At 40.0% G+C, this 19240-nt stretch overlaps 1 protein-coding gene across 1 annotated transcript in view; it reads left to right on the top strand.

Annotated features, from left to right (window-relative positions):
* Positions 1-19240, top strand: part of CDH4 (cadherin 4) — a 466340-nt gene that overhangs the window by 286161 nt on the left and 160939 nt on the right. Inside the window, exon 4 of the mRNA XM_074888264.1 lies at positions 12268-12444. Within this exon, the coding sequence (XP_074744365.1) occupies positions 12268-12444 (177 nt within the window). The remainder of the gene's footprint in view (positions 1-12267; positions 12445-19240) is intronic.

Here is a 19240-nt window from a genome sequence, read left to right as displayed (position 1 = left end):
GTACCTGCACCTGAGATCCCAGAGCTGTGCCCTTCCTCCCAGTGTAAGCTGACATTTTAATGGTGAGTGACCCAATACAGTGAGAGTTTCCCTTCCTTCATAGCGTTTGCCTTATAAATGTGCTAATTGCTTTAGATGACTGAATAGCGTGAGCAAATCTGCCGATTTTTACTGGTAACCAATGTAATGAAAGAATTCTAACTACTGCCTTAAAGTTTAATGCTAGTAGGATGCAATGATAGCAAAGAGGGTAAATATTTTTAAAATGTATTTTATGATACATGAAGCATACATTTTCCCCTCCTCCCCAGCAAACACTTGAACGTAAACTTTTTTCTAGTTAATACAAGTGATGTTAGTAACTCTAGGAACTTTTTTTGTTCAGTCTTGCAGGAAACCTGATAGCAATTCAATTAGAAAATGCAAATGAGGTCACATATTTCCCACAGGAGTGCTGAATTACCCCAGAGGAAACTGAGTGATATTCTAGCATAACAATAAATACTTAAGATAAAGTTTCTTCTACTGTTCTTGTCTGGCTACCTGTTGTTGCAATTGGAAGTATGAGTCGGACCTGTGGGTATAATTTGGAAAGAAGAAGAGAAAGAAAGAGAGCAAAAAGAAAAAAAAAGTTTTTTATGAAATAATATAAAGTCCTTGTGGCTTGTGTCAGCATTTATGAAAGAGAAACTTGAGTGGGATAATGCTGCAGAAGAAAACAAAGTAAAGCCAGGCTTTACTTAATCAGGAATTACCAATGCAGTATCTTCTTTTCTAAGAGCACATGCTATTATTTCTAACATTTGGATACTGATTCAACCGAAAGTCTAAAAATGAAGATTATGTATGTGAACAGTGATATTGCTGAAGACTTCAGTCTTCAGAGTGTCCTCTGTTTCTTTGTTGCAGAAACTCAAGTCTTCCTAAGCACATGGATAGATCTATAGCCATTCGTGCTTCACTTCCCACGCTACCCTCTGTGTCCGTACAGTCCAAGCTCCTCCTCATCACTCCTTGCTAATCAACGTCCTCCACTCCCTGTGTTGGCTTGTCCTATCTGAAGTTCTGGCCCACTCTTTCATATTGATCTGTTCTTTATTTTTGAGTGCTTGTATGTGTCTCAGCATGTTAAGGCATATCTGGCAAATTTTCTTCTCTATTTGTTTATCTGTTTCTCTGTAGTTCTCACCTCATGAGTTAAAATCAGGATCACAGAAATACAGCATAGAAAGGAATTCACAGCAAAAGAGCTTGGAGATATAGGATATATTCAGTACATGTAGGATGCCACTCATCTGCTGCCAGAGACTTATTTTAGAAAAAAAGTGTTGTTTTCTTTGAATCATGTTTATGTCAACCTAAGTTTCTCATTGTCTTAGCTTCTCAAATTCTGAGCATGGAAGTATGTAAATTTTTGCAATGTTAAATCGCTGGGAATGGTGCAATTAAAATCTTGCAAATATATGGGTATGCAGCTAGTGTTTAAAACATTGAGAACTACTGTCAGAAATCAATCCTCACTTAAGCCCAGCTTGTGTTTTATTACGTCTCATCTTATTTTGGGCTTCTTTCATAACCCAGGTCCACAGCCATACAATATGAATGTGAAAAGATGATTCTTACAGCCAGAGGTTTTTTTATTTAAATACTTTAAATAATCATCTCTGGCATTTTACCCAGCTGAGGTGTTAAATTCCAGTACAGCCTTTTATTGCTGATCACAAATACAAAGGTCTCTGGGCAAGGAAAGGCTTATTCAGCACTGATCTTGTTTATGACCTCAGTTATTGTGCTAGCCAGGATGCTCTGCGCAAGGCCTGGAAGCGATGAAGATGTAGCCTTCCCTTGATGGAAGAAAATGACAGCTTAAGTGGGAGTTGTGCTTCCAGTGCTCCTGGTCTTCCTGATACTTTCAAGTGAGTGAGCCTGGAAGAAATGGGAAAAAGAGCTGCTGCATTTGTTTCCTTCCTTCCCCTGCATTGAGGTGAGATATTATGTATGGCATCAGGGTGATGGAGTTTGCCCCATCAAACTGCGTTATCCCTAGAGAGCGACTGAAGAAATAAGACTGTGTTTGTCATCCTGCCTTTTTCTGGCCATATTTATGCCCATTTTAAGTATTAGGTCATTACACTGGGGCTGTCCTGTTTGACTATCTCTGTGGGGGATCCAAGGCAGTATCTAAGTTCAGTAAAATGGCAGCTGGCATCATTTTTATTTCTGTATCTTCATCAGTGAAGCAAGGCCTTGACTGATCACAGTTGGTGATGGTAGATAAAGAGATTTCTGTTTTCTTTAGGTAACTTGTGAGACATTGTGTGGAGTTTTAACAAATCAGATCAGTGGAAAAAGATGAGAAAGTGGATGACTAATAAATTATTATCATGTAATTGTTACCGGTGAGACTGCTCATGTTAATTGTGGAAGTCTAATTAAGATGCATCAGGTGACCTTGTCTGACCTCATGGTTAAGTCAGTTTGAACATCTAGCATTTAATTGTCGCATGAGATGAAAGTGATGTTTGTGAAAACATGTGAACTTACTTGGCCTGATTTTCAGGTGTGTTGAATCACATTGCTTTGCATTGAAGCCAAGATAAGAAATGACATACAGGTGCTCATTGCCTTGGAAAATCAGCCCACTATGGGAAGTTTCCGAGCACTGCACTTGCTGCATTTAGTTCTTAAGTAGTCAGCATCTTACCAAGGGTCAGGCTCAAAGCTGTACTAGAAAGATCATCCGTAAGTGAAATTCACTCCAGATCTGTCTTCCTTCAAACAAAGAGAAGTCCTGAGGATTGAACTGCCTACGCGGAAATAAGTTTTTTCTGATAAAACAAAACCCTTGGACTGCTGCGTACTGCCTGCCTGTGATGTGTGCCTTGCCCTTGCAAGATCAAAGCCTTTGACCTCCGGTTTCATATTCTTTGTTGTTAACTGCTGAAGTCTGACTGCCGCTTCCAAAAAATATTTTGAACTGAATTTCCTAAAAAAAACCTTCATTGCTGTGTTAATCCATTGACAGTTGCGTGTAAATGTGAAGTTGAGTAAAGACAAAAATTGCTTCAGGTAGGCACATCCATTAGAATAAATCTTTTTCTAGGGCTGTGAGTGTCCACCTACCTTTTCTTTAGCCCAGCGAGCTGAGACAGCTTGGTAGTTACACGGTCAGGGTGAGGAAGGCCTTCGGTTCCTCCCAGCCTCTGGAGGCCAGGTCTTTGCTCGCTGGCCGTGGTCCGTGGTAGTGCAGCTGCATCGCACCTGCTGTCCAGAGCAGCGAGAAGAGCCAGCCCAGTGTGGGTGTCCAGCGGGGCAGGCTGGGCTGGGCACGCTGTCGTTACCCCCAGCTAGGAGTGGGATTTGGAACTGTCCCCATCCAGCAAAGCATTTAAACACACGCCTAAATTTCGTCATGCAAATGGAGAGAAGATGAACGTGTTCGCATGTTCAAATTTAAGCATTTGCTTAGGTGCGCTGCAGAATTGGGGAATAAAAGATGAACAGCCTTTTCTCAAGAGCCTCTTGAAATAACCAAAGGATAACTTGAAAGGGCAAACTCGCACGCTGGCACTGGGGAGAAGTACCAGAATGAATTACTCTGCTTTGTGCTAAAGTAGCAGTGGTGCTTGTGATCTCTTAAATATCTTGTGATCTTTTTACTTGCAAACATTATGAAGAGAAGGAATATTGTTACATTTAATTCATTATGATTATTTTAATTCATGTATCTTTTGAACCTCATGGCTTTATAAAAATAAAATGAGATTAAAATTTTTCACTGGCTTGTTAAGGGGTAGATTTGCTCCTGCTTCTTTCTGTGGTGAAGAACAATTGTAGTAGGCTGAGTTCTAGAAGCAAAAGAAATGTGGTTGGGAACCATATGTCAAATTACTTGTTAGAAGTTTTATCTTGGTGGAAGAACTCAGCTTGCTAGTCCAGATATTTCATACATTTTTCTCCACAAGATATGTGCAGAACAACTGAGAGTCTATGAAGCTGCAGTAGCAGTTTTTACTGTATAGTATATGATGAGATCTTCCACCTTTATTCCTGTCCTGTAGGTATCTGAACAGGTAACAAGTATTCTGTAATTTAATAGCCATGCTCTTGAGAAGTACTTGTAGTTCTGAAGCCATTGTGTGTGGCTTCTTCCAATTATGAGAATGACATTAACTTGAAGATAGAAATGTCTTTTTGTAAACACTAGAAGGTAGAGTACAACAGTAATTTAGATGTTTCTTAAACAATCCTACCTAAGAAGCACTGCAAGATTAGATCGTACAAAGGGAAAGTGAAAAGGTCAAGTTGATGTGGGAAGCTTTACAAGGAAACAGCCTCATCAGAACTTTTCATGTTGGGATAAGATGTTCAAGCCTTAAAATGAGAGAGAAAAGTACATCGAGAGCTGTGCTTTGTGGATGATGTCATCTTCGTCTGTTCAGTGAAGGTTCTTGCAATATTCAGAGCCTGACAATGACAAGAGTATCACAGGTGCTTGAAACCTGTGGGAACCATAAAAGATTCCTCCAAAGGCAGGTAGATTTGGTATGTGATTCTTCCAGAGAATGGAGGAGGAAGAACATAATTTGAAAACTTGAAAGCGGTGCGCGGTCCAGAAGATACCTCTAATCATCACTGTGGTGTGGTACCACACAATAGGTTCCAACACAGCTCTGCCTCTCCACCCCAGCCGAAACTTCCCTCACCTTAGAGATACCTTTCGCATTTCATGTCTGATCAGTAATGAACGTGAGCCTGCAGGTGTCCTTACTCTTCTAGTACAAAAGCAAAGCATATTGAAGTGCTCTGGTGACTTACCAGATTTCAACTTAAAACAGTGACAATTTGCCAAACGTTTAGGCAAACAGAAGGTGCGGGTGAGTTCAGGTGATTTCTGAATTTCAATTAAATTGTACTGGGAAATCAACATCTTCTGTCCCAGCGGGGTCACCCGGTGAGCAGCCACCTGAAAAGCCATGTTCTGGCTCAAGGTGCGAACTTGCATGTTCGCTGCAGTCTGTGTCTACAAGGTCCTTATCTGAGCCACTAACGTTCTTAGTTTTCTGATCAAAGCAAATAAATTGTATTTATTTTTTTAAATAAGCATCTTCTGTGGCAACTTGTGGGTTATGCCCAGAGCTAGTGGGTGTCTCTCTTCTCTGGAGTCCGGACTTAACTTAGCATTTAATTACAGTTGCCCACTAAGAGCCCTGCCGCATCTTTTGTGAAGAAAGGATTTTCTCCTGCCTGACTTACAAGCCAGTGTTGTGTTCTCCCTATTTAAAAATACTTGTTATTCTTCTTCAGCTTTTTTCTTGCTTTGCAGCCCTACAAAACTAAGGAACATTTTGATTCCTCAGTCACACTGATCACATTTTATTAGTTATATCGGATAAAATTTGCCAAAGCCTGCAAAGCCAGCCAGATACCTAACAACCTTAAATTTGCAGGCATGTCTCATTTTTCAGCTAACAAGGAACAGTGCACATACAGGCAGTTGCTCAGCTTTGACACAGGCTCCTTGGAAGAGAGGGGCATTTGGCATGGCTGATGCATGTGTGTGCGTTTTACATGGCTCGTCCTTCTCCTCTGGGGGCAGTAACTCTGTTAGATTTTAGTCAAACTTTTTCTTCCCTGTCAGCTGATGTGTTCTGGAAGCTCATGCACTTGCCAAATCTGACAATTTTTCTTACTAATTGACTCTAATGTGAACTGTTCTATGCAGCCCCACTGCTAGCTGATAAAAAAAAAAAAAAAAAAAAAAAAGTAATGAATTTTTGCTTAACTAGCTGATTTAATTAAAATGTTTTATACTGTAATTGTATGGTTTCTATAAATGGAGAGGTAATTTTGTTTAATGAGTTCCTAACCAAACATAACATTCCTGACTGTATGTAGCCAGATTTGATAAAGGTCACAAACGCTGAGATTCCACTGTTTGCTTTTGTAAGTCGTGATGATCAAACAGCTTGATTTGGCACTTGAAATATCATGTCAGGATTGGTTCCCTCTACTCCTGTTTATACCAGAAATTATTAGTATAGTTTTAGGAGCAGAGGGGGTTCTTCTCTGTATCTGAACACTGTTCATTATCTTTAAAGTGGAAGTCTACTGCCAAAATCACGTCTCATTGTCAATTAGTGGCTTCTCTGCAAACACATTAATTTAATGCCCCTGCTGAAGAACTGTGCACATTGGAACATCTTGCTGCTAAACCACTAGTTTTTCAGAGCCCTTTGACACAAATCATTCATGAACAGCAATTTGTGCCATGATGGTAATGGGACATGACGTGAAGCTATCTTTGATTAAATTTACCACAGCTTAGAACTATTAGTAAATAGAGCTAATATAGGTAGTCATAACAGATTTCTGGAAGGTGGATAAGGAGAAAAACAGATTATGGATTCCTAACCTGTGCAGTTCCTAAAGAATGCCTTCACATAGAATGGCTGTAATAAATGAAAGTCTAGAGTAAAAAGTTTGATCTTCTTAAAACTATTTTTTTTCCTGTCTCCAACTTTGGCGAATTCAGCAATGACCTAAATAAAAAAGAATCAATTACCCTAAAATAAATAAATTTGCTGTTTGTTCTGCAACCCTTTCATTATACTGTATGAAAACACAAAATGAAATATCTCTCTGCTAAAAGATCAAAAACTGGGGAAATGGTGCATTTTGGGAAAAAAGGGCTCATTCGTCCTCCACTGCTGTCCCTGATGTCAGCAGAATGTTGTCTCCTTAGAACAGAATTCATGCAAATGTTTATTTTGCAGCACTCTCATGTTCCCTTTGTTAAAGAACTAAGCTAAATTTTCATTGTCTTATTTTCTGTTTGGTAAATATCATTTTCTCCTGTCCTTTCTGCAGCTACCATGGAAACAAGCAAAAATGCTTCAGATTAAATATTTTTAAATAGATTTTTTTCCTTGGTAGAAAATTGTACCAGTTTTCAAAATGCGTATTGATATAGGAGATGAAGGGAAATATGTTTGAGCAATGGACTAAAGGTGGCTTTGTATCCCCTTGTATTGATAAAAATATATTAAAAACACGTTGCCTCAGTCAAACCCTAGGAGTGACACTAGAAACAAAGCGAGCCAAGTATTATTTCTTTTCTGAAGAATATCTAGTGTGAAGTGTTAAAGATCCTATGAAAATAATAAGACTGGCATATAAATAAAACACAGGTTAAATCGTAAATAATTTTGATACTTGGAAAGTAAAAGCCTTACCATCTCTCCTCCGATTGTAGGTACTTTTCATTCCAAGTGCAAGAATAATATATTTTAGTGCTGAATCTAGAGCGTTTTGTTTTGTGGGTTGAGCCCTATAAAATTAATAATCTCCAGCAAACATACCCTAAGACGCACTGTTATTTATATGCAGAGAATGGTGGCTTATTTACCCAAACATTAGAGTGATCCAAAATGTTCAGCTAAGCAGGAACACAAAATATGATATTATATTATGTAAATGGGTTTGTGATACGCTCTGCTGGATAATAACTTCCAGATGTCTCTGTAGCCAGAGGCTGACGGATATCAAAGGCAGGTTGGCTGGGAGGGAGACGTGCCAGCTGGCGAGACTGGCTACTGCTAAGTGTAGCGGAAGGTGAAAGCTGGTATTTCTTCACACTCACTGGTTTTATTTGTGGACTAGTGAAAAGTCAGTGGCTCACAGCCTTTTATTTACGATCAGGATAGGGCTTGAGGGGCTACAGGGATCCCACGTGTCCTGTTCTTTCAATGAATTATTTTTCATCCTCTTTTGTGAGTAGGAGTTGAGTTTAGTCTGAGTCTCTCAACAAATGAAAGGCCGACAAGCCACAGACTAACACTGACAGGAGCTTATACACTAGCTAGATGACTATTGTGACTTACCTTTTATTGCCAGTGCTAAATGCAGACAAGGAGTCCCCCTGAGCTCTCAACACCATGGTATAAATGGAGCTAGTTGGAGCACCATACAACCTCACCAGTTTGGAGGAAGGTTTCCTAAATCTGTTTAGCTTTAAAGTCTGACAGTCCCTCAGGGTTTAGCTACATGTCCTCTTCTGAATGTAGCAGGTTGTATTCACCATCATTAAATGCAATGCTAGACTGAAAAGGGACTGGAAATTACTCCTGGGAGATGTCATTGAAGTTACTGACATAGACTTCAGGAAAGCCCTACACCCTCTGTGAGCAGCCTTTGAGAAGAAAGATCTTTGCACAATCCTTATAGATGAGACTGCACCTCCTTCAACCTTGCGTTGCTTTCCGAGAGCTTGACCTGTCGTCTCAGTGAAAGGTTTCCAGTTGACTTCACTATGTTTTCCATTGACTTTAACTGATAGCCCAAAAAAACCCAAAAGAGTGACAACGGGAATCATAGGGTAGATCCTGCCACACTGTACTGCAGTTAATCCTCAGCTCATCAGTGTGACGTCCTGATCCAACTCAGGGAGGATGGTCTCTGAGAGACTCTTCCCCTGTCCTACAGCTGCTCACAACAAATATTTTAGTTGTACTTTACAGAGAAAGAAGCGTTTTATTAGCAGAAGGTGCAGTGGCTGCATTATGATTTGCCCATGTTGGCATTGGGCATACATATGTTACAGTTATGGGCTACAAGCCCATTGGAAGAGACACTGGACAACTCCGAGTTGTGTGTTGATCCCAGGTTTGCAGAATGTAGGCTTTAAATAATACAGCTCGCACGGCACGCTTTGCATCGCTTCATTAGCAAGCTCTGAAACATTCTGCCCTAATATGAATACTGAGGAATTAGATCATACTGAATCCAAATTCATAACAGATTTACATCCCAGCATGGTCTTTTCTCCTGTTGTTTTTCTTCATCCCACACTTTGTAATCACTTTTTCTCCTTGCACTTGAAGGTTTTAATCTGTTTCGGTTCAGCTGTATTTCTCTAGCTTATCAATGTCCTAAAGTAATAGACAGGCATAATTACTGCATTATCTGACTATTTTATATCCTCATTTAATTGTCTGTGTATTGCCAAGGACCACACTTACATATTCCGTGTTTGGTGTTTGATCCTGTTGTAACAAATTGTAAATGTCACCGTGTAATTTTCAGAATGGAGAGTGGATTTAATTTTCCACTGGGCGTGTGTTTCATGGGCTGGCATCTCTTTTACTGCAAATGCCCGTCACCCTTTCGCCATATGTAAGAGGGTGATGGCACCTCACAAAAGCAATGAGAGGGAAAGCACCCCAAAGCAGTAGCACTAGAGGTGCTCGATTTGATTGTGAGAAGGCTTATGGACAGATTGTGTTCTGATGACACTACAAAAGGTAGAGGAATATTTTATCTTTTGAAAATGTCTGCCTGAGATTCTGGAAAGCATATGGCCAGTAAGGCCATGAGAGAAGGAGCAGTTGTTATCTCAGTGAAAACTGTTATTCAGCAAAAACAGAGTTGGCAGCTGTATTTTATAATTACTTAATTTGGTGTCACATTCTGCTTTTGTGTTGAACTTTAGATCCTTGCAAACTCGAAAGTACAGGAGAGTTTTCTGGGGCTCACGGTTAGTCGTTGCTGTTATTCCAGAGATGTTCTTGGATGTTTCAGTCAGAGATCTGAATAGTTCTGGCATTTGTGCTCACCAGACTTTGTTACTGCATTTGTCTCACAGCTTTTAAACAGCAGAAAACATGTACAACGTATTTAAACAACACCAGAGAAATTAAGGTCATGAGAATGCATTGTCAACAAATGAAGATAAAAAAGAGCTGTTGTTTGGGAAAAAAAAATGTTGTTGCAAGACGCTTTTGAAATTCTACATACTAAATTCAGAGTCATGTTGATGATTTATTCTAATGTAGGAAAACATCATCAAGAGTGACAAGCAAGCTAGTCACTGTCTAGTCACCTGCCAGCAAATATTTCATAAAGACTAAAAAGGCTGGTACTGCCTTGCTGAGCTGACACTAATTATTTCAGTATACATGGAGCTTTGGGATTCGTGTTAATTCTCAAGTCTGTCTTTAGTTCAGACTCATTCCACTGTGTAAACTCAGCAGAGCACAAATTATTTGACCATCCTTTCATAATCTGTCCCCACGCTCACTTGCCAATTATATAAACTGATCCAAATACCTGCTCTCAAAGGATCCCCATTTGGGAATTGCAAGCCAATTAAAAAAAAGGGGGGGGATATCTACTTGTCTGTAGTTCATGTCTGGTAGTCCTATTTCATGGTGACATTCGTTTCTGGGTATCCTCTTTAGATAACATTGTTTTCATCAGTGTTCAGAAAAGATACCTTTCTGGTGATAAAACCCTCTTCAGATGAAAACTCTATCGGATATAGCATATTGCATCCCATAGGAAGGATGAGCTCAACAGTACCTGCCAGTATCCCAAATAGCCTGAGAAAGTCTCCCACTGCTGCATCATGATGCTGTTTCTTTGTTCATTACACACTTAAGTGAGTATTTTTAGAACAACATCTAAATATTGAACAGTGGTGTAGTGATCTTGCAGCAGCTCAGTGATGATGCTTGGTGTATAAAACAGCATTCAGGCAAACACAAAACAGCAGTCACCTTGGTGGCGTGAGTTAGTGTGAGACAGGGTTGGAGAAACGTGGCTATGTGTGTGACTGAAAAAGACCGTATTTGTCTGCTCTCTGAAAATTCAGCTCTGGAATTGGCTCATTTGCAGTAAAAATAGCTGCATTTTTGCACAAACACTTCCAACCATTGCAGCCAGTGGATGTCTGACCTCCACAGGTAACACAGATGGGACCCACGGTGGCCTCCTTGCTGCTATGCCCAACTCTCAGCATCCAGAACGTCCACACAGCTTTGGAGCCACCACTCAGTTCCATATACTGTTTGGTTTTCATATACTACATAGTTTTGAGGTGACTTCTTGCTTTGTTGCACTTCCAGATGAAGAACTAAAATGTGCTAATAGATGGATTTTTATCAAACTATAAACCCTGCAGCAATGATTCCCACTGAAATCAGTGCCTACAGATAACTTCTTGCAAATGTTTGTAGGATGTTTGAGTTTGTATCTTTGCAGTAAAACAAAAAGTGAGTGTGGCTTAAAATTGCAGGGGCCTCAGAAAATACTTTGATGATTTTTTGTACAGTGTTCTTGGGCATTGGTTTTGGAGTGGGAGGTTTTTTGAGAAAAATAGCTGAAAATTTTAAAATTCAGAGAATAGTATTCTTGATGGATCTTACCTCAAATGAAGAGAATGCGTCTTGCAGTCTTTCTGATTTATGAAAGTTTAAACATTTTCTGGTGGGAGTGCAGGTCACCATATGGTTAAAAAAGCTTGTCTTTGTTAGTTACCTTTTCTGCAGACTTTCCAGAAGTAATGCCTGGAATCTGAGAAGGACACAGAGTATTTAAGTATTGGGACTCACTGAAGAGCCTCTCCAAATCTACATTTCATTAATTCATCATGCTATAAACCAGAAATTTTCTAATAATGAACCAGACTCTTCAAGTCCAAACCATGGTCCCACCATTTCCATTTTTATGCCACACCATTTTAATGTGTTCAGCACCAAAGAATGCCATGGGCAGAATCAGTAGTTTAAAAAAAAAAAAAAAATCACAAAGAAGGATTCAAAGGCGCCCCAAATAATGAAAATTGTTTGCTAACTGAGATGTGTTACACTTCCCGGGTTGTGCGGGGTGATGTGTATTTGGGATTTGTGTTCAAAACCCAGGTTTTATAAAAAGGTCATTCCTCATGAAGCACTAAGAAGTTGAACTAATTCTCCTTTGTAGCCATGGAGCTGACTCTCCCTCTGCTTGTGGTTTGTTTGGCTTGGCAGGATACATCTGCAGAACCACAGACTGCAGGTTACTGTAGCCCTGCTGATGCCAAGGAGCAGGGTGACTCCGTACTATAAAACTGGAGCCATGACATAAGCTGTAAAGGAATTCTCTCCCTTTTTTTGTGTTCTGGTAGGTTACATTTATTAGAAATTTGCAGAAACTTCTTTACTCCAATGTGCTGCTAAATCTCCCTGCAGCTGGTGTAATGAAGACGATATATTCTGGGAGGCATCTTGATTTGAGAGTGACAGCTCCATATATTTGTGAAAATGAAGTGGCAGCAGAGTTGCCAGTAAAGCATATTGTGTCTTTGTGATGCAGAAATATATCATGTTAATAACAATAATTTTCACAGTTACATGTGACCATTTGCACGCAGGGAAGCGCCGTGGTTGGGAGAAGTCCTAGGAAGCAAGGAAGAAGCTAACTGGTTTTGCTTCCTTATTTCCAAAACAGCCCAAAGGACGGAAGACCATGGCTGGAGAAGTGGCGCCGCAGCAAAGCGACACTCTGCTCCCGTGGCGCCAGCATCAGAGCGCTAACGGCCTGCGGCGGCAGAAGCGAGACTGGGTCATCCCACCCATCAACGTGCCAGAAAACTCCAGAGGACCCTTTCCTCAGCAGCTGGTTCGGGTAAGTTAAAAAAAGAAACAGAAATAATAATGAGTAATGGTAAATCTTGCAGCGGGTCTAGTGAAGGTAGTAGGTGTGGTCCAAGCTCATGGCATGGGAAGTCTGGCTCAAAGCACAGTTTCGCTGCTCCTCCTCCCTCGTGCAAGAAAAGTTGCCTTTTACACACTGCTCAAATGCTGCTTTTCCAAAGTGACTTGCCCCAGTTTTCCCTCCCCCAGCTGAACGGCAGCCTAATCGCCTCCTTCCAGCCAGTCCCTCAAGAGATGCTGGCGTTGCTGCCAAGATGGCACTTTGCCCACGCTCTCATCCAGAAAAAGGCTGCAGGTGTAAAGCTGGGCTTGGTGACACCCAGCGACAAGGGGGTGCTGCCTCCTTCCCTTCCTTCGCAGAGCCGGAGTACAGATGCGTGGTGGGGCTCGAGGAGGTTGGCTGCCTGCCGCCACTCCAGATGGATCCCTCATCCTCTGTATGTTGCTAGTTTCTTTCTTTACAAGGATGATCTCTGAGATCAAGTTTACTCATGTGGTTTTCTGTGATGATTATTGGATGACAGGAAAAGAAAAAGAAGGGAAAGGGGCCTTTGACAGACACATTTGGTTGATATGTTATTGCTGTTGATAAGTGTTAGCAAAATACAAATACATGTTGCTATTCCTCTTGCGAGTGCTGGTTTCAGTTTTTGGAGCAGTAGAAAGATTAGCTGTAAAAAAAGAATTCCCTGGCAGACTTTTTCAACTCTTCCCTTGGAAGAAAATGGTGACAATTATAAAATTTCAGAACTTATTTTGAGCAACAGTGATGTGTCATTGGCATCCCTTCTCAGGAAGTTCACCTAGTCAGCTTGAAACAGTGCCTGGATTCAAGTGAGTTGTCATCATTACCTGTTTCACACTGATTAGCTGATACTGTTCTGTGCAGCCCCTGTCTGGGAGGAAGAAAGGAACTTGCTGAGTCCTTTAGAAGTTCAGGTGAACTTTGCAGTGAGTCACACAGTGACTGAAGGTGCATGTTTCCAATTCACCAAGTGTTGGGTAAACTTGAATTGTTGATGTCATTTCTTTGTGCAATTAGGGAAGTACGAGTACGACAAGGAATAAAAAAGTAGCGGGTGGCAAATGTTTTTATGTCTGTTCTGGAAAAACAAGGAAGGAAGACAAGTAGTCTTTGTGTGGTGAGCCAGTGCTGGGTATGGAGTGACCCATGAATGTGTTGTCCTACTAAGTTAAAGAAATGTCTGAAGAGGAGAATAACCTGATATGTCAAAAATATCTTCCCAAATCACATTAATACTTTAGATTAGTTTCTGAATTCCTATGAAAAATAAGCAGAGTACTTGCAAAATGAACTTACACCCTGTCCCACTCCCTGCTGATTTCTTTTGAGCTTTGACTACACAGCGAGAGGACAACTTGGCACCAGCTTACCACGGCAAATTTGTTGATTTATAAAGACTGAAATCTCTGTGGCACTTTTCCCCCCTGCAGCCTGGTGATGAAGTAGAAGGACTCAAGAATGCAAAACTCCAGCATTAATGAAAGTGACAAATAATAAATTTTATATAGGTACAGAAGAATTGATATTCATCACTTAAACTACCAGTAACCTTGGAAAGATAACCTAGCTAATGGAAACACAGCGCTCCCAGGTTTTCAGCAATATATTCCATTGCGGTTTTTAAATACAGATGCTAGAGGAAACACTTGAAAAAGTGGTGTGGGAAGGAAAGAAATGGCTTACAAAGGGCTGCTTTCCTTTTCACCTGACATACAGAAGGTATCGGAATGACAGGGAAGATGGTACAAGGAGTGCAACTTGATTAAGCATGAGACCCCTGATGTTTCAGGCTTGGGTTGCGTTTCTGCTCATCTGCAGCATCTGGCCTGGTTGCTGGCCCCTGAACAGGAAGCTTGGGTGATTCCTAGCGGGAGTTACAGCTTCCCTTCTTAGACTTTGCTCTTTAATTATCCAGAATAGGGCAAATCAATGTCTTCAAAGACCAGCACTACCTGACTATTTCCATCCACGTAATCTTCAGATTGCCCTGGAGCATTCTGCTGTCTCCTAGATCTAGGTAACAGTTTTGATCTGATTTCCCATGCTTTTGCTCACTGGGCACTGAATATTTTTGTGTCCATCTGCTCACAAACTGGAGTTAGAAGTACACATGAACTTACAGCTCCAATCCCATTTGTACAGAAGGAAGTCTGTCGCAGTTTTCTCTGCTACTTTATATCACGTGTTCAAACCTAACACTAGTTCCTGGACACTGAACTTTTTTTGGTCCAGAGAACCCTGCTTGAGCTTACATTTTGTAGGTATAACTAATGGTAACCAGTCCCTCCATTATGCTATGTTTGGTTCTGGTTACCTTCAAGGAAAGGAAGGAATGGTATGAAAAATCTGAATATTAAAAAACCAAAAAGCCCTACCAGAAGTACATTTTCATAGTACCACTTGCTGTTTGCGTTTTTACAGGTCAGACTAATTTGAAATGCATAGGCAAATCTTTCAGGTTGCCTCCTACTCCTGCTTCCTATTGTGAAGGTAAAAATTCCATTTTATGGAAGTTGATTAGTTACTTGTCAGTATTTTTAGCAAGGCTGTGCCTGAATGAAGTTTAAATCATAGCAAAGGTGAATGCAGCTTGATGGGAGCCGAATACCTCAAAATGCAGCCCTATCTGGTTCAGCTGGGATCAACTGTAATTCTCTGCTCATTAAACCATTTCATTCTGATAAAATACATTAAATGAAAAAGTTTTTAGAAAAAAGAAAAAAGGAAGACGTCACAACATTATCCCTGCCAAAAAAACCCTCTGTTAATTACAGTGTTTTTTCTTTCAAAGGAACATCCGTGTCTGTTCATATGCATCAACCACACTAACTGGGAAATATATTTCAGAAAAATAATATGTAAAAAATAATAATAGGAATTTCTGATTAGTTTTGGCTGCTGAAAAAATGTACTTATTCTTCAAAGAGTTTAAATAAACATCTGACATAAGCTAAAAATCATTTTTATTGGTATAAAAAATGTTTTGCAGATTTGGTTTTGTCTTTGAGCTGAGAAAACAGTTATCAAATTTTATTGACATATGCCTATTTATTTTGCAAACATTTATGAAAATCTTAGGTTTAATTTCCTTGTGCTTCACTTCCACCTTTGTGTTAGGAATAATATTTTACATGCTGTGAAATATTTTACTGTAGTGAGGATAATTTCATTACTAATTGTCAGGTATTCTCATTATTATAACTATGAGGTCCCTAAAAATGCCTGTTAAAAATACAAAACCAATATGAAATCCCCCTTCTTCTCCAAGCAAATGACTCATGCAGCCATACTGATCAACTAAGATAATATATTAAATAGTTGTGCCCTTGCTGAGTACCATCTATTTTTGGTGACTCATACTTTTTAGCTACATGTGTAGCTAATTCTTAATTATCTATTATCTAATTTTCTATTAGTTAATCTTCTATTTCATCCTTTATTGAACTTCAAAAAGCATCTCAGTTTTGGATCCACATGCAAGTCTCCAGCTGCTTCTAACAGGAATCTCGAGTCAGGTGTCAAGGCTGAAGTCTTGACCCATCTCATTGGGCTGCATGAAAATCATTCATTTAAAAGGCCAATGGTTTGTGCAGGACAAGCCTTTGGTCATGGCGTGGTTAGATAACGGGCTTCTTTATCAGCCACTGCAACTGTATTCACACTTATGAATGCTCCAAACTTCCAGCTTCATCTCCAGGACCTTTCTAGAGCTCTTATGATCCGCCTGCCTCTAACTCAATCTGCATAGACCCTAATTTTTCCAGTTTGCCTTTATTAAATTTGGAACTGAAAAATATGGTATTTGCCCATTAGATCACTTATGATAAACAGCTTATTCATTCTCATTACACCTGCATGAAAATCCGCTGAGGATGACCAAGACAGGATCTTGGTGCTCTTACAAACTGCCCTGATTGCATGCTACAGGCACAGCATGCTCTCTCATATCCAAGCGCTGGTAATCTCAGACACGAGAATACTAGAAATAATCTAATGTGTATAACAGGGAATAAGAGGGAAGGATGCATTTTATGTAAATTTAATCAGAAAGTCCTGAAGTGGTTTGGAAAGTTGGCAGAATATAATATACCTGAAGACTCTTGCGTTGCTTCTTAGCAGCGGCGTTGTTGATTGGTTGGGTTTCGTGCGGCACGGTGCATGTTAATGGAGCAGAGAGCTCTTCTTAGCACACTAGAAAACCCCGCAGTGGACTCATGGGTGGGTTTAGTACACGTTAAGCTATACAATGAAATTGGATACTTAATATGAGAAAAGTTGATAGCACGCTCAAGTGCTCCACAGCCTATTTGTGTGCTGTAGCCCATCGTGGCACAGGAAACAGATGTAGTGGGGTAGTTCTCCAAAAATCTAAAATCCCAGGGTTGGAGATACACTTGAGGTATACTGAGCTGTGAAATCCCTGCCAGCCTGGACCATCAGCCCTCAATATTGCCATTTCTTTGCTCATCATGACTATTTCAGCATGCACCTTTGCATTGTTTTAAATAGTTTTATTGTAGGAAATCCTCATGTCTCCTCTATCAACCACGTTGCTTACTGCTGTGAAATTGGCAGTTCAGAATCCATTAACTCCCAGCTGCAAGACAGATGGCATCTGTCTGTGGTGAGAGAAGGTTTGTTGAGAAAAGGCCTTGCAAATGCTTCCCAAAGGACATCAGACCTTACTTTTCCTGAGAGACATGCAGACAGCCTTGATTACAAATGGGCCTAGATCTTCCTTGTTCTTCACGGGAACAGGTGTTTCTTTTGCCTTACCAACCACCAAAAAAAAAAAAAAAAAAAATAATTCCAGTTCAGGCTTTCAGTACGTCTTGTCTTTGGTACCCCTGTGAGCATCACCAGCTGAAATTCAGAAATTAGGCGATTTGGTCTTTATTGTGACAGAGATAAGAAGGAGCAAGTCCAGAGGCTGGAGAGGAAATGGGACATTATACATGTTGTATTGCTCTGAAGAGGCACAGCCTTTCTTTGAAAGCTGGTTAAAGGATGTAGATTGCAACAGCTTTTAGCTCTTGACTATGATTTCACGCCACAAACCAACCTGACACCAAAGAGAGAAAGATTAACAGGAAAATGATTCATTAAGCATTCCTGTTGCTATGGTCTTGGCTCTGGTATTGATCTGTCTTCTGCGTGTGTGTGTGTTACCAACCCAGGACTCAGCACACTTGGAATGAACGGAGCAAGGGAAATATGACACATCGCTACCTTCTTGAAACGTCCATTTGAAATTTCTTGTAAACGTGCAGTTTAAAGCAGATTCCTAAATATATACCACACTATATATATATATATTCCTCAAACTACATTCCTTTGTTTGCATTCTCCCTGGCGTATGAAGATGTCATTCTTAATCTCCAGCATTTCACAGAAATAGAAGGCCAGATCCTGATGTAAATTCATGCATCCCTGCCAAAGCTGGTGGGGCTACACCAGTGTATTCCATTTGGGAATCTAGGTCGAAGAAAGCAGATGCCCAGTGCTTTGTGGGCTTTACATGCACACGCACATACAGCATTATGGATTGAAAAGTGCAGCTACAGCATAAATGCTCCATTTGAAATTCTCTTACAACAGCATTCAAGCCTATACTGTAATTATACATATTGTATTTCCTTGTATTCAGACCCATGGGGAATTTATATTGTCCTTGCTAAAGCCAGAGGGACTGAAGGAAAGCAGTCATTTAATGATTCAGCTGTCTTGGGCTCTATGATTTAATCAATCATATGAAAGAAATTTTTAGATTCTTTGTGTTTAGAGTTCTCTTGTCTGAGCAGAAAATGTTCCCTTTTTGAATTGCTTTAATAGCTGTATTTATGCAGCTGAAAGTTCCTTAAGAAATGAAAGTAAAATCAAATTGCTGAGAATGCCTAGATAATTTATCGGAGAATATTCAATTAGAATATATTAATATTTTAGATTTCCATCATTAATTTAATATTCAGAGATTTAATTTAGTCGTTGAATTGCTGTAGTGCCATGCGTGGGTAGATTGTTAGGCTGAGTGCTTAAAACACCTGCCACAAATGGGTGAATCTCACTTTGATTCCCAAGAGCACAAATGCCTTTCTACTGACATAAGTCTTGCAGCAAAAACTCAGACACTAAATCTTGCCTGTGCTCTGCATTTTTCCATAATTGCAGAATGGAATAATACAATCTTCTAGCAGAAATAAATGCAAGAACCTTGTTTATTTATGCATTCAAATCCAGACTGAAGGGGAATTTGGTGCTTTGTGGTTCTGAGTTTGTCGGTGTATTACTGAGGAATTTCATTTTGCCAGCCCAGCCTTGTTACTTACTCAAGGAGAACCATCATAAGTGAGGTTGGGATTTTAAGGTGATTGACACTTTGCAGACAAATATCAAGGACTCCCATTGCCCAGTTCAGCTGAAAGTACTGCCCTTGAGATTTTGCCATTTTCCAGGATGCTTTGCAAATAGTAACATGAGTGGGAAAAAAGCCCCACTGAATAATAAAAAAAACACTAAATCATAAAATGCCCTGTGATTTAGATGTGATAAATTTCCATTACATCTAGTCCCAGTTACATGAAGGAAATGCAACCAACTTTCAGAAGCCATTGGCAGCAATGAGACTTCTCCCACTCTGATTGGGAAGTATCAGCATGAAATTTCAGAAGTCTCAAAATTAATCGATAATATTTCTGATTTTCTTCAAGTTTAAGCAGAATCTCAGGAAGTTACTTTTTTGGTT

This window comes from Strix uralensis, chromosome 18 (genome assembly GCF_047716275.1).
Source record: "Strix uralensis isolate ZFMK-TIS-50842 chromosome 18, bStrUra1, whole genome shotgun sequence".
Lineage (NCBI taxonomy): Eukaryota > Metazoa > Chordata > Aves > Strigiformes > Strigidae > Strix > Strix uralensis.
Note: the sequence above shows the minus strand (reverse complement) of the source record. Positions and strands in the feature narration are given on the sequence as shown.